Source organism: Podarcis tiliguerta (genome assembly GCF_965153285.1).
Source record: "Podarcis tiliguerta genome assembly, chromosome: 7".
Classification (NCBI taxonomy): Eukaryota; Metazoa; Chordata; class Lepidosauria; order Squamata; family Lacertidae; genus Podarcis; species Podarcis tiliguerta.
The window spans coordinates 68,959,508-68,975,803 of record NC_139540.1 but is presented as its reverse complement, the minus strand read 5'-3'; the positions used below and the strand labels follow the sequence as shown (position 1 = coordinate 68,975,803).

General features: G+C 44.6%; 1 protein-coding gene and 1 long non-coding RNA gene across 3 annotated transcripts in view; one reads left to right on the top strand and one right to left on the bottom strand.

Annotated features, from left to right (window-relative positions):
- Nucleotides 1-239: 239 nt before the first annotated feature.
- LOC310681523 (cadherin-9-like) overlaps nt 240-16,296 on the bottom strand; it is a 137,906-nt gene continuing 121,849 nt past the window's right edge. The window contains exons 10-12 of one of the 2 annotated variants that reach the window (XM_083449425.1): nt 7,863-7,980; nt 7,515-7,766; nt 240-1,375 (exon numbers count right to left, since the gene is read on the bottom strand). In XM_083449425.1, the coding sequence (XP_083305551.1) occupies nt 885-1,375; nt 7,515-7,766; nt 7,863-7,980 (861 nt within the window). In that variant the 3' untranslated portion in view covers nt 240-884. Of the gene's footprint in view, nt 1,376-7,514; nt 7,767-7,862; nt 7,981-9,462; nt 11,533-16,296 lie in introns of those variants that run through there. The other variant, XM_083449426.1, reaches the window with a different exon arrangement.
- LOC310681646 lies at nt 5,999-8,039 on the top strand. The gene is made up of 2 exons (XR_014513440.1): nt 5,999-6,518; nt 7,481-8,039. It is a non-coding gene; the product is annotated as an uncharacterized lncRNA (long non-coding RNA).

The window sequence follows — 16,296 nt, the reverse complement described above, 5'->3', positions numbered from 1 at the left end:
GTTGATTAACATCCCTGACCATTTGTCATGCCGGCTAGGGCTGTGGGAGTCATAGTCCAATACATGTGAAGAGCACCAGGTTGGGTTGGGAAAGGCTAAAATATGCATTTCCTATCATTGACTCAAGCATCCCACATGTTGAGCAAATGAAACCAGCCATCTGTTTATCAATACTAATTTATTTAATAAAAATACAAAAATATAAATATACATATATAAAAATATCATGAATCAACACACAGACATTCTTTTACTCAATAAATATGGCAGTAATATTCATTCTTATTTTTAAGGTGTAATCAGATTATAAGATGGGTACATATTGTCCCAGACAGCCATAGGAAAAGTGAAGCAAAGTGTTCCTTTAGAAAAAAAAGTTATACTTTCCAACTTGTTTATTAAAGGCACAAAAAGCCTTTTTAGGTATCTTTTCATAAGTGCTGAGTATCTTCTTTCCAACATCTTAGGCAGAGAGGGTGAAATATAGTTTTGTCTTAAAATAGCAATTATAAAATCTAACCAGTTTCATTCACGTAGACTTGTTAAGCAAACCCTTACTAAGACAAACACCTATTTTTGTATTTTTCCAAGTAAGAGAATGTAGGCCACTTTTATCTAGATACAGAGGCATTAATCCCATCAACACTGACCAAGTCACAAAATGCTATTATTAGGCCATGATCCAAGGCTGCCCGGTCTCCAGTGTAAGCACGCAAGCCCCTTCCTTATGTAGGACTGCTCCCATTCTCTACAACCTTGAGGAATGCTCTGCAGATATTTAGTGGGGCTGGACGCACAGAGCCATTGTCACTGAGAAGGATGGGGCAGATCTGGCTCACCACATGGAACCTTTCATCTGCGCTTGGGATCCCTGGATCGGGATGTCAGTCTTGGTCACTCTCATCTCCGCCATACATATCTGCCAACTTTTTAAACCGAGGTCCCCAGTCACTGAGATAATCGTAATCTTGGTTGCCACCATCTGTAGTGAGTGATTCCAAAGAGCTAAGCGAATTTGCTATTGAATCGTTCCCTTCATACGCATATGTTGCTAAAGAATCGTAAGGAGGTGCCGTTGGATCCAAATCATTTTCCTTTAGCCTTCGATGGATAAAATCTTGGACATCAATGTTCTCCCACAGTGGCACAGTTCTCCTTATCTGGAAGATAGTTTCTGGCATCACATCTCTTCTCATTTTGCTTTCTTCTCTGGCTTCGGGATTTCTTAGCGTGCCAATGTCAAAGGCTTGAGTATCTTCTTCGCCACCTCCTTCATCATTATAGGTCACAATATTGTCTCGGACATCATCCTTGGAAATGATCAAGGGCTCTTTCTTCCTCTGCCGCTTCATTGCGGCAAACAGCACGACTAAAACTGGGAGCAAACAAAGACAAGTAAGGAACAGTCAAACAGCTTTGAGATATTTATTAAAAATAAAAAGCAGTCTAGAATTTGAAACAAACAAACAAACAAACATAACAGGCTAAATAAGCAGGTGGATACTGAAAAGCAAATTAAAAGGGCATCACCTAGACAAAGCAGTTCAAAAGCCTCATTGATCACAATAGGTGTGCGCTTGACTCTCCCATTAAAATTAATAGGAGCTAGGTCTTCAATCATATACAGTCGTACCTCAGCTCCTGAACGCCTTGGGAGTTGAACATTCTGGCTCCCGAACAATCAAAAACCAGAAGTGAGTGTTTCGGTTTTCGAACGCTTTTTTGGTGGGAAGCCAATCACCTGACATGGCTTCCACTGTTGTTTCTGGCGCGTCTGCGCAATCAGAAACCAAGTGGAAGCCGCGCCTTGGTTTCCTAACATTTCAGAAGTTGGACGGATTCTGCTTGACTTCCAAGGTATGCCTGTATATGCTTATCAAGAGTAAAGCTCACCGAATTCAATCAGACTTATGAGTATGCAACCATAGGATTTATCTGTTGAAGTCCTGAAGTGAGTCCTGACAGTCTCACTAGATATTGATGTGCAATCGGTGTCAATTTGTGTGCACAGACTCCCTCCGTGGGACAATAACACTGAAAAAGGTCCCCCTTCCGCCTGAAGGAGCCATATAGGTGCACATCTACATATGCACAGTGCCCTCTTCAGGCTAATATTGTTTGTGCCATCTGACAATCAGCAGATTGTAGGTCTTTGGAAAATTTCAATTGCTATTTGAACTTAGCCAGTTTGTTTGTTTTACCTGCATCACACTCAACATCCTATATTTCCCTCTATACATTAAAATGTAAGGCTGTCATCATGCTGTAGTTTGCCAGTTGGTGGCCACACCAACTCTAGCATGTTGGAACTGTTTAATGGAGGAGGGTTGGCTGCACATGTGTGCAGTGAGGTTTCATGGAAGCAGAGTGCACTTTGGCAAACTGCTCTGTAAAGCTACTCCCACCCTTTGTTAAATGTAGCTGCATCAAGGTTCAATGGAGGGGGAAGGCACTTCAAAGAATGGTTTGGCAGAGTGCTCTGTGAGGTGCTTCTCTCCCTCTATTAAACATTGATATGGCAAGGTTTAATGGAGGAGGGAGATGATTCAGAAAACCATTTTCCAGAGTGCCTGCCCCTCCTTTTAAAGGGTTTGTGGCAAGCTGTGCGGGGATAGGTGAGGGGGTGGGTAATGTGTAAAGGGTTTAGTCAAGTGTAAATGGAACAGGGTATGGTGAGTACTGTCAGTTTGTATTTCTTGGTACAGAAAGTATTGGCCTGATGTGTCTTTCCTATTCTACGTAGTTCAAGAGTGTTCTGGAAGGTTTCTTTCAATGAGAAAGACACAGGCAGAAGGTTTCTGATGTTTGGGTTATTCCTTCTGGGAAGCTGAGTACAGCTGGTTTAAACTGGTTCTGTTATCCTTTCCGTCAAGGTCATGCTGACTATAATAGTCAGGCCAGGAGGAGCCTGGGTTTCACACTTTCTCTTTATATCTCTTTGTTCTGGTGTGGTGTTCTGTTCTGTATGCTATAGTGTTAAGGTCTAGTCTTATTATAAGTTATTGCCAAGTTTAAGATAAGCCTGCTGCAACTGGATTTCTTATGGACTGTGCCAATCCTGGATTCGTGACCATTATGGTCATTTGCCTTCAGTGGCAAGTGGAATGAGCAGGGAGAGCAGCCCCTTTGTAGGTCAGGTAGGCATGGCTTGGTCATAATAATAATAATAATAATAATAATAATAATAATAATAATTTATTTATACCCTGCCCATCTGGCTGGGTTTCCTCAGCCACTCTGGGCGGCTTCCAACAAACACTAAAATACAATAACCTATTAAACATTAAAGCTTCCCTAAACAGGGCTGCCTTCAGATGTCTTCTAAAAGTTTGGTAGTTATTTTTCTCTTTGACATCTGGTGGGAGGGCGTTCCACAGGGCGGGTGCCACTACCAAGAAGGCCCTCTGCCTGGTTCCCTGTAACTTGACTTCTCGTAGCGAGGGAACCGCCAGAAGGCCCTCGGTGCTGGACCTCAGTGTCCGGGCAAAATGGCCTTGTGGGCCAAGTGGGGAGGCCTCAAGGGTCTAATTAGCCTCATGGACGAGAAACTTCTGGTCCTCGGTGTAAACTGCACTGAACAAGACGGACCAATGGTCTGACTCAATATCAGGCAGCTTCCTATGCACCTATGAGCATCATCAGGTGGGGTGGCACCTCTGCTGGCATTTAGGAGGGAAAGCTAGCTGGTCCGCTCTCAGAACCCACTGCATGCATTTGGTGCCCGTCGGTACCAAATGACTCAACCAAGGTTATATTGTAGTGAGGATGTTGCTGAAGCAAGTCGACTAATAAATGTGCATGGTCTATTCTACTCGTGCTGTTTTCACAAACAAGTTTTCGAGAACCTTGGCACTTCCCTTTTGCCTTCACTACAAATAATACTCTCCCTGGCTCTTCAGTCTATTCAGTTATCCCCCTTTAGCACTCTTCTTTGTTGTTGTTATGGGCAACACATCAAGTTTCATACTTCAACAGTTAAAAGCATGATCCTTGGAGGAGGTGCCCTCTTATTAGAGAAGTGGCTTCTTCTGCATTTGTATTTGGGACTTTTTATGAACTTGTAAAAGCTCATCATAAATTTAATTGCTGCATTAAACAGCAGGAAACGACGCAACATGCCAGGGTGCTTTTAGTTCATCTTCAGCTGCACTTACATTCCTTTGGTGATGGGTTGCTTTCTGCCCTTCGAAACAAACTATAATGTTAATTATTGGGTGGTAGTCAGTGAACTTTTACTGAAGGGGAGATCCATTGACGTTGATGAACATGACTAAGTTAGTGCCACAGTTGTGCTAGTGCCAAGTCCCACTAACACAACAAGGCTTTGCTTCCTCTCCTTTCCCACCATGCCTGCCCCTAAATTGATTCTGGGAAGTTGGGAAAAGCCCCAGAACAGTGCAGAAGGCTGGGGAGGAGAAGCATGGGTAAGAAAGAGTTTATTAGTGTCTGAAAGTTGTCGTGGCACCAGACATGCTTCCCTGAAGAGATCATTCCTCGATGTTCTGAAGCAGTACTCACCCCCAAATAAATATAATGTATGTCTAAAAATGCAAATTTGTAAAGAAAATGTATTTAGAAAATGGCTCTGTTGTTGTTGTTTTTTTGGGGGGGCTGTGTTGCGGGCGGCAACCCGAGACCTCCCAGTGACCTGGCTGTGGGCAGAGGGATGCTGCCCACATCCCTAGGACTCCCAGCCGCCTTGTCACGTCCCCTGGCTGACCAATCAGGTTAGCCGGGGGGCATGGCCATGTGGCATTTAAACCACAGTGCGGCTGGGGAGGGCAGCCTCCATTTGTCTCCTCTCTCGGATCTCCCAGCCCACCCACCCTCTTTTCTTGCATTGCTTGACTATGGCTTTGCTATGACTAATGTTGGTTGCCTGGTTGTTGGGGCCAGGTATGAATTTTTCCACTTGGCAAATTGGCACCAGCCATTTGGTTTTCGCCTACCTAGTAGCAATCCTCACAACTTTGTAAGGTTAGGTATTAGGTAAGCCTTGTCGTGGGAGGGGCAGTTGTTGCCTCTGGCCTGACCCTCCATGTTAAGGGTATCCCGTTAAAGGGATCCGGGTGTGTGGTTCCTGCCCAAAGCCTGGGCAAGGGCTAGGGCCGTGCCACGACCCCATTGGTGACCCTGGGGGTGCTCAATTGATATATATCATAGGGCTCCCGCTATCAGTGGCTGACCCTTACCGGACCCCTGCAGACTGGCAGGAGTCAGGATATAGTCTTGTTTCATCCAATTCCCTAAGCCAAACCGCTCACATCTGTAACCAATAAAGTTGTGGGCTAATTTATCCCATTAACCTAACATATTCATGTCTGTGTGCTTATTTCTGAGAGAACTGTGGGGCCCAGGGCCTCACCACACAAATGTTTCCCCTCCATCTTCTCTCCCCATGTGCCTGCTAAATATCTTTTGGAGTTTCCCTAAGTCTCCAGAGCAGATCTGAGGAGGGCACAAGGGGTCATGGGGAGAAGAGAAGAGGGAAGGTTCCATTGTGCAAATATACATCCTTGTGCTAATGGAACCAGTTCATTGGGTGCCGCCCATTAGGTTTGAAAATATGTATTTAAATATGTATTATAAAAAGGTAAAGGTAAAGGTACCCCTGTCCGTACGGGCCAGTCTTGACAGACTCTAGGGTTGTGCGCCCATCTCACTTAAGAGGCCGGGGGCCAGCGCTGTCCGGAGACACTTCCGGTTCACGTCGCCAGCGTGACAAAGCCGCATCTGGCGAGCCAGCGCAGCACACGGAAACGCCGTTTACCTTCCCGCAAGTAAGCGGTCCCTATTTATCTACTTGCACCTAGGGGTGCTTTCGAACTGCTAGGTTGGCAGGCGCTGGGACCGAGCAACGGGAGCGCATACCGCCGCAGGGATTCGAACCGCCAACCTTTCAATCGGCAAGCCCTAGGCGCTGAGGCTTTTACCCACAGCGCCACCTGCGTCCTGCAAAATGGCTCCCTTGGGGGGGCCATATGTATTATATGCACATTTCATTACGGTTTTTCTTTTGAATTCTGCATGTATTCGGAAACTGGATGAAGTAGACTTATGGGTGAAGACACGAGAAAGTGATGTGGACCAGAAATAGACTGATGTGTCAATTCTTAATCTGATACTACAGATCTCAGACACGGCAAGGATCTTCATTTTTCTAGCTTTGTTAATTAACCACTAATTGGGAGAAGGCCACCTGAATTGGACCTTGGATTAATTTGTATGCTGCACAGAACTACATCAAACTAAGATGCCTCTGGCACTTCTTTTTTTTCAACTTTTGACCCCACTAGGTGAAACTTTCTTCCTTTTGATCTTAGTGTTGATAAGTTGCACACAAGCAAAGAATTGTGGTCTAACTTTGTGACATCACAATGGATGATGGGATGCAGTTCTTCAGGCTGACACATGGCCAAGAGGCAGCATTGTCCACAGTAGCTACAAGCAAAGCAGAGACATGGCCGTTCCTCAGAAAGTAAAGATCATTCCTGACATAGGCCATTCCCACTTCATTGGTATGTCAGTGTTGGCAGAAATGCTCATACATCATGACTTTCACCACCTCAGCATGTTAGATATTATGCAATATTATTAAATATAACTATCCTTATATCTCAGTTGATATTTGAACAATGGGAATCTGGCAGAATTCCCCTGATCTCTTTGCAATGAGCTTTGGGGCTGTTTATCAGAGACATAGGATGGCACACAACCACCTGGTGGGTTATACAGAGGTACTGTTGAACCCATGTATGAACTATTTTCATTTTGCAAAAATGCCAATTTAAAGAATGAGCATGTGCAAAGTATGTTTCGGATGTCTAAGCTATGTAACTTTTCCAAAACAGTAATTTTGAGTCTCAGCAAGTACAACATGTTGTTTTGCATGTTCCCTCACTAGTATCAAAACATCTCTAAACTATCAGCTGGTTACAGCTGACCTACACAACTGAGCATTGGGACGCAGCTGGCGCTGTGGTCTAAACCACCGAGCCTCTTGGGCTTGCCGATCATAAGGTCAGCAGTTCGAATCCTCTAGATGGGGTGAGCTTCCATTTCTCTATCCCAGCTCCTGTCAACCTAGCAGTTCAAAATCATGCCACCGTGAGTAAATAGATAGGTACTGCTGCGGTGGGAAGGTAAAACAATGTTTCCACGTGCTCTGGCTTTCATCACGGTGTTCTGTTACACCAGAAGCAGTTTAGTCCTGCTGGCCACATGACCCAGAAAAGCTGTCTGCAGACAAACACTAGCTCCCTTGGCCTGAAAGCATAAATGAGTGCTGCACCCCATAGTCAAATTCGACTGGACTTCAATGTCCAGGGGTCCTTTACCTTACAGAACTGAGCCAACCTATTCCCATATTAAAGCACCTCTTAACTTGATTTGTTCAGGTCTGGAAAAAGGAATGACTAGAAGTTGGCCCCTAGGTCAAATATCCTCTTCCCCTTGTCTGGACATTTTAATCATTTTTCAGATGTAAAGCAAGAGAAAGGGACTGAATCACCTACCCAGGAGAATCACGATGCAGAGCAGAATGGCAACGAGGGCTCCTGTGCTAAGACCCGCTGGAAGGAGCAAAGCTTCAGCATTGCAAGACTGCATGTTCCCTCGGCTGTCACAGGTGCACACCCGGATAGTCAGTGTGCCAGTGCTACTTTGGATGGGGTAGTCATTGTCAAATATTACCACTGGCAGGACATAGGTGCTCATTTTATTCCGGCTGTATCCATTCCTTCTTGTTATGACGCCTGCTGTGTTATCTGAACCAGAAGACCAAGAGAAATGGAAACTCACATTAGGAATCTTTATGTGCAGGGATGAAAACAGGGCACCTAGAGCTAATAATTAGAGCCTACCTTTGTTGTCCACGATGGAGAAGTTTGGATGGACTGTGTATTCTGGCACCAGCTCAAAAAAAAATTTGTGTCCACGTGGTGGCTCATCCTTGTCCACAGCACTAATGGTTTGTATGAGCTGCCAGGAAACATAGGAACATGTTGTGAGAAAATTAAAACCACCTTTTCAAGCTCTAATTCTGAAATACCTGAAATGACTTCAGAAGAACCAGATCAATGGCATTTTGCTACTGTTGTGTGGAGTTCATACTGGAGATTGGTTTACGGATAAGGCACAACTCACCTATGTGGGAATGTTGCTCAATGCTTGCTATCTATTGCCCTAGCACAGTTCTTTTCAAACCGTGTTGCAGAAAACCATGGGGTTTGTTGGAAGTTTATAAGGAGTCTCTCAATAAGCGGATCAGTAAATTCCTTCCTATGTCAAAATGGTATTCCTGATGCTTAGGATCTCTGTCTTTGCACACTTGGAAATCACCGCCTTCCACTTTCCACTGCAGTAGGTGCAAAACCACCTCCACCCATGCATTTATTTGTGGCACCCATATGTCAATTCAGGTTGTTCGACTTTGCATTCTCCTCAGAGCACACAAACAATGGCTTGCTCTTAGCTTCAGCAGGCAGCCCTTGGTGCTCTGTATAATACTCAAAAGTCCTGATTGGCAAGCTCAACAGCGACCTTCTGGAATCTCCAGCCACTTCTAATGCCTCACATTACAATTACAGCTACTCCACATGCACTACCCACTGTCAAGTAGATTTCAAGTCTCTGTTCAAGTCACAGGGATGAAGCAGAATGCTCAGCTGGAGCTGCGAGGGGACGGAAAGAGGGGGGGGGAGTAAGCCCTATGTAATGCTAGCTGAAGGGCGATACTGGCAGACTCAAAAAGACAAGCTAGTCCACTTCATCTTTATCTGAAAAGACAAAAGAGCTGACATGAACCGCTGAGAGCGAGCATGGGGAAGTGGCAGGGGAAATCCTACAAGCCAAACATGCACTGAAATGTCTTGGTGTTCTGTATGTCTATGCATACATACGTGCATATATGAACGAGTTCCCAATATTCTGCCATGCTTTAGAGCAGAGGTTACCAAACTCATTTGGCCTACTGCCCCCTTTCCAAAACAACAACAGCAACAACTCAGTGCCCCTGGAAATCCAACTTATCTCAGCGAACAAACAGAAAGATACAGTGACAAATTTGTGGTTTTTGTATTTTTCTATATTTCTACCTATGTCCTACAACATAGTAAAGTTGCAATCCACTTTCTGGGCCTGGCTGAAGCCAAAAATGGTTCACCCAAGCCCAGGAAAACTCCTCGCCACTAGCACAACTGTTGAATCTGGGGGAGGTGTTGTTGCCATCCTGCAATGGTGCCTGACCTGGCAGTACGCATCAGTACACAGCATACAATTGTACAAACAGTTGTTCAAAATTCTCTTCTTTTTTTATGCTTCCTCTGCCCACTTATTTTTATTCAATGCCCCCCCAATTGCACTTGAAGCTACTACTGCCCCCTGGATCATTCCAGCACCCCCCCCCCGGGGGTCTTGCCCACTTTGGGAAACACTTTGGGAAAATGAGAAAACCAGGGCTCAGCTTTGGATCAGGAACATGTTCCAGATTGGAACCCCACAGCCACTTCTCCCAAATAAAAGCAGTGTGGTTAAGAATGTTGCATATTCATCGGCCCCAAGATCCCAAGATGGGAGCAGATTTGATTCTTAATAGCTAGAGTCTACACCCACCACAGTACAAGAACCCCTTTAGCAAGCATTCACCCCCATAAATAAATAAATAAATAGTCCTCCTTTCATGTTCCTGCCTATGAAATTGGTCTTTTCAGTGGTGGCTGGTTCTCCTCAAGTCTAGTGGGATGCAATGCAGGTAGCCCAAACAGTTGGTGGAGACTGAGGCAATGACAGTTGGAGCCAAGTAATTCTAGTTGGTTCCTCCCTGCTGTTTTACAAGGGCAATACTGAGACGAAGGAGGAGGAAGCAGTTGACAGGCATTAGGAAGGATGGGGCATAAATGCTTACAATAACAATGATCCTACAAGCGTAAGAACCATTATCTCTGTGTAGGGACCCTTGTAGTCTTTAAGACTTCATTCAATACAGAGACACTCATGCACTAAATGATGTTCAAAAGACAGAGCTTCTTAACTGGTGAAGAACCAACTAAGGGGAAAAATAAGAGTCACTTTAGTACGGGGTGTATGCTGCAATTCAGAGAAGGACACCTGAAGAGTGTTTATTGGGTCTAGAATTTCATTTGCTGAGCATCAGTTTCCATTTAAAAACACAGGAGCAAGTTTCCAGTCTTCATGGCTGTGACAATCTATGTGGAATGTCAGGGCAGTAGTTGATGGCTTGATGGGGCTGCGCTGCTCACCTGAACTCCCTCTGGTTCTGTCATTGTTGCATACTGTGATGGAGAGGAACGCCAATCCAGCATACCTGCCAGTGCATTTTCACTGTACCAACCTTTCTGCTCCCAGCATACAGCAGTGATGAAAACAGAGGAAGACCAGATGAGTGGCACAGACCTGCCATGCTGTCTGCTGCTCATGGAAGGCAAGGCTTGCTAAAATCTTGGGAATCAGAGGGTTTGCATATTCAGAAAGGTTTCTAGGGGAAGGAGGGGGGTGCTTCTGTCCCCTGCATAGCTCCCTGTCACTTCCTCTGCCTGACTAGCAAACCCAGAGCCAATTATGCAAGACAGTAAAATAAAACAAAAAGCAGAAGCAATTATGTGGAATAAAAGATGCAAATTCATTTGATGTGGAAATTGAAGAATTGAGCTTTCCTTGGTGCTGAATTAGGATTACTTTACACATCATTTCACATTAAAAAAATAACAACAGCCAACAGTAACAACAGCATGGATTATAAACAGCTCTGGATATAAATACACAGATCTTCATTTTGGAGTCAGCGGTCACCTGGGTTTAGCTGCAGCAATTGTGTATTCTATGAGTAAGCCGCAGAACAGGTGAAATGGGATGTTAATGCATTTTCACTGACACCTCTTGCCAAGAAATGACCCAAAACTTAGGACGGTGTCCACAAGGCAAGCATGAAAAATTGTTTCTGGGTGAAATTATCTATCTCTCATAAACAGGCTATTTTTAGGCAAGTTAGTGAGTTTTAAAAAAACAAAAATTCTCTCATAAATCTTAATAGAAGATCACCAGAAAGTGTCATTCCCTGCTCACTGCATAACTCTATTTTTGTAGATAAGGCTTTCCTGTTGCAATTGAGAGAAAGAAGAAGGGTGAAAAAAACTCCTCTGTGAGTCATCCACCCACATAATGTAGTTGTGGCAGGACCATGAAGAAATATATTGCACTTGGCAACACACGTTTTGAATATGTTTCCACAATCTTCCATGCTTCATAAAACAACCTTATTGTCAAAGCTGATCCTTTATTTGAATTGTTGATTTTGTTTTTTCCCAGAGTCGCTGCTACCTGTTTAATTCCCCCTGCAGCAAAAATGGCAAGTACAACGGTCTAGATGAGGGGGTGGGGGGGGGGTCAAATAGCTGTCAGCATTTTCGACCTCTGTGTCATGATCAAGCCCTGCAATTTTTCTTGAAGTATACAGGAAAAGTCTTCTCATATAAGCATCAAAACAGCAAGAGAAAACTTCCCCTTTGTAGAGGCCTGCAAAACAACAAAACTAAGATAAGCAAGTTAATTAAAAAGGGATGTAATTAGATCCCTGCAATTACTGCCTTGAGGAATGCAAGGAGAAAATGTCTAACTAGAAGACAAATTCTAACAATTTATCATAAGGCTCTTAGGCCCCCCCAGTGTGGGATGGGTGAATCTGTTGGTTATGGTTTCTCTCAGTTTCTCATGTTCCCAATATTAAATTCACTTCTCCACATTTCCACATCAGTTTGAAATCATCATTTAAAGGTCCTCGTGGAAATTCATCTGCGTTTTTGTGTGATTTTCTCCCAATACAGACAATAGTAAGCAATGTGGCCTAATGTACACATTTCCACAAAGTATTTTCTCCTAACATGATATGTTTTGTGTTATTTTCATGAATATGTGCATTTTTTGTAAACTCTTTACCCCATTATATGCATTTTTGTACACATGGCTGGGGAACTGCATTGTCAAATTTGGTGACGTGGGGATTTTGAAGGATTCCTGTGTTTCACTGCGCATATAGTTTTGGACAATGCTATTTTTCTGGGAAAAGAGGTGTCAGAACTCACAATTAACACCTCCCTCATTCTCTTAGAATGGCAATAGCCATTAGGAACGGAGTTCTGGAAAGTTCCAGCTGAAAAAAAGCCCTGGTTCTGGAAAGTGTGAATTAAGTAAGATCAACTTTGAATGAAAGCTGAACCACATTCCAACCCCTCCACACAACGAAGGCGTTGTGATACCCAGGGTGGGGCATTGCTATGTAGGGCGCATGTGCAGCGTCGCCACGTATGACTCATACGCCGTACGTAGCAATGCCGCACATGCGCTGTACATAGCAGTTTGCAGCCGCTGGCACTCCAGCGCATTACGGACAGTGCTGGGATCCTCTGCTCCCGCCTTCAGCTGTGAATGGAGGATCCTCTACGTGCGGCTGTAGCGGCGATGGAGGGATCCCACCGCCGTCCGTATGGCACTCAAGCGGCGCTGGCAGCAAACTGCTATGTATAGCGCATGTGCAGCATCATTATGTACAGTGCATGCGTGCAACACCACACATGTGCTGTACATAGCGGTTTGCTGCCGGTGCCAGGATCCTCTGCTTGTGGCTTCATCCACAAACAGAGGATCCTCCACATGTGACTGTGGCGGCGCGATGGCTGCTCGTGCCACCGCAGCGGGGCGAGCACCCGCAGGCTGCCTTCTTGTCATTCCCCCAGACATGGCACTTGGGGCACACCGCTCCCCATTGCGACGCCACTGCCTCCACACACAATCTGGGACAATGCTTGTACAGGTGCCACAAAAATGTAAATATTGAGGATCGAGGCTGGCTCTTTCACAAAAGTCAGGTTTTTCCCCCTCAGTATAAAAAAAGCAACGGGTGGAGCTGGTACAATATTCTGGAATACTAGCTAATGAATGATGATGTTATTTGTCAGACTCCAACCCCCCCCCCAAAAAAAAAAAACACCCCAGTAGCCATACCACTATATATGATGTATGCCACTGTATATGATATATATGATACCACTATTTATGATACAGTGGTACCCCGCAAGTAGAATGCCTCGGAAGACGAAAAACCCGCTAGACGAAAGGGTTTTTCATTTTCTGAGGTGCTTCGCAAGACGGATTTTCCAAAGGGCTTGCTTCGCTATACGAAACAGCCCTGCCTCTCCTGTCATGGCGACGGTCACTGCATGCACGCACGCTCGCTTCCCCGCTCCTCCGGCTCCCTCCCACCTTCCTGCTGATGGCTCCTCCGGCTCCCTCCCACCTTCCGGCCGACCTTCCCACCTTCCAGCTGCCTCGCACGCTCCCCTCAGGAGCTGTTGCCGCCAGCAGCCAGCGCTGCAGCCGGAGTCGTGCTCCTGAGCCCCGCCGCCCTCCAGCAGCCGCGTCGCGCGGTGTCCACAAGGCGCAGGTGAGTTCAAGGACCGGCTGCGGCAGCTGCCCTGCTTCTCCCCATCCCTCCCCGCTGTGGTGCTTCGCAAGACGAAAAAACTCGCTCTACGAAAAAACTCGCGGAACGAATTAATTTTGTCTTGCGAGGCACCACTATATATGCGGAAGAGGTCTGAGTCACACATCTTTCCATACTTTCTGCTCGTCCACATTTCCACTTGTTCCATGCCCAGAAAGCATGGGTTTTCCACTTGTGACATGGTTTCTAGGCACAGCTCTGAGCACCTTTCCCTTTGCCCCATTGCTTCCTCCTGGAAAACCTTGAGCACTAAATTGGAATAAAAAGCAATGTGCAGAAAACCTGATGGGTGTTTGTTTGGATTCAGCACTAAACAGCGGGTTTCCCCAGGGGAAAGCAACAAGGCTAATGGGAGTGTGGATGAGCCTTTTGACTTAGCCACTGAAGATTCCCAAACTACCCTTAGGTGAGCTTCATAATGTGATACTTTAGTTATCTACATCATCCCAGTGGTAGGGAGGATTTTATGTCACATGAGGAGCAGATGTATATTAAAATGTGTAAGTCAGTGTGGCATAGCAGATATGAGAGCCATCTGACTCACAGGAGCATAGGAAGAGGAGGAACAGCCAAGGTTCACAGCAGTTCATTTCCACCGTGATAAACTATGATTGATCATGAGGCCCCAAATGTTATTTCATGTACAGTGGTACCTCAGGTTACATACGCTTAAGGTTACAGACTCCGCTAACCCAGAAATATTACCTCAGGTTAAGAACTTTGCTTCTGGATGAGAACAGAAATTGTGCTCCGGCGGCGTGACAGCAGCAGCAGGAGGCCCCATTAGCTAAAGTGGTGCTTCAGGTTAAGAACAGTTTCAGGTTAAGAACAGATCTCCAGAACGAATTAAGTACTTAACCCGAGGTACCACTGTACCTTTAAGTAAGTGAGCTACAAGTATTTCCACCTTCACTCTGAAAATGTAGGGAATGTTAATGGAAGTTTGCAGTTCCTATGTCATTGTGTGGCTGTATAGTGTGGTTGTATATAGTGGAGGGGACTGTCTAATTTATCTGTTTTACTTGCAAAGATGTTTTTCTAGTGTGGTGTCTCATTATCTACGTCTTCAGTATTTAAGAATAAGAAAGTTGGTTTCTCGCTGAAGCAGCGGCAGTGTAAATTTATGCATAACGGAAAAACAAAGCTCTACTAGCGAGGTGCATCTATTGTAGTCAACACTTCAAAAAACTTTGGTGTGCATCAGGCCTGTACATTTGTTGCACTGTTAAAGGTCTGAGGCTTATGGGGCCAGTGTGTTTACTGCTTCCTGCCTTCATTGCAATTACATAAACCATAGGGGAAACCACTCAAATCATACCTCCTGCATCCAGCCTTGGACTCCATGTTGTTTTTACACTTCTGTGCATTCCCAGAGCAGCACGAAATAGAAGCAAGGGATATCAGCAACTCTACCTCTCATGTTAAATAAGAATTGAGCTGGAGTCACTTGGAGATGTTGTATCATTAAACATCTGTCTATTTAATGTCTGATATTCTGTGTTGCCTAACACTGCAATTGAGCAAGTATAACCATGGGCTATTGTGAAGCTGTGAAGTCCAATATCCTGCCTTTCAGTTTTTCCAAGACTTGGAAACCATAATCTTTCCACTAATAATTAAGTGAAGATGATGCATTTGGTTAGTACACAATGAATGTCCACAATAAAGGCAAAGCCTAGGAATCTTATTTGACTACTGTATCATGTGATGCAAAAAGAAGGATGTGGACTGTTCATACCACACATTTTACCTTTTTTTTTTTAACAACACAGTAAGTAACTTGGCAAGCTAAGGTGTTGGATTCGGGGCACCATTGATGCACAGCAAATTGGCATTTATTTATGGTGGTGTGCATTTTTGGAACTAAGTTTAAATAGTGATATTGTGCATGTGTCTTTATTAGGATGGAGACACTGTCTATGCAGTTTTGTTATCCAAGAATTAGGAAAAGTGCAAATTTTGAAGGGTGGCTGTGTTTTGGTTTGTGCTTTGTTTCAGAGAGTTAGGCTGGTTCATCTTTAAATGTAAACTGAATCAAAAGCCTCCCCCATGCTTATCGTTAACTAACCCTTTGGTAGTCTTTACCCTGAAAAATATACACGAAGTATCAAAGTAATTTTAGCCAAAGCATGTAATTCTACCTGTTCACCCTGAGGCAGATATTGATTACCTGCCTGGCGTTGGATACACCCCCTGAAACCCCTCATCAAGCCTAGGTCTCTTTCAAGCTGCAATATTTTCCCTTCAGCGGTCTTGGTGTGGATGCATCTTGGGTAGGCAAAATGGACCCAGATACTAATGCTTGGGTCTTGAATACAGATTTGTGTCATATGCAGTAACATTGAAAAATCAAGAAAGTAGAACTCCTTCTAAAAAAGAAGAAGTATTGCCTTCTTGCTTTTGCTTCTGACAAAAAAACCCCACAGAAGTCTGCATTAGTTAGATGATAGTCAAAATCTATACAGTTGTGCCTTGGAAGTCGAAAGGAATCTGTTCTGGAAGTCCATTTGACTTCCAAAACATTCAGAAGCCAAAGCACGGCTTCCGATTGACTGCAGGAAGCTTCTGCAGCCAATCAGAAGCCACAGAAGTCCCGTCGGATGTTCAGGTTCCAAAGAACATTCACAAACTGGAACACTCACTTCTGGGTTTGCAGAGTTTGGGAGTCAAAATATCCGAGTACCGAGGTGTTTAGAATCTAAAGTACGACTGTATAGTCCTTAGACCAGGGGTTGTCAGCCTGGTCCCTACTGCCCACTAGTGGGCGTTTCAGGATTCTA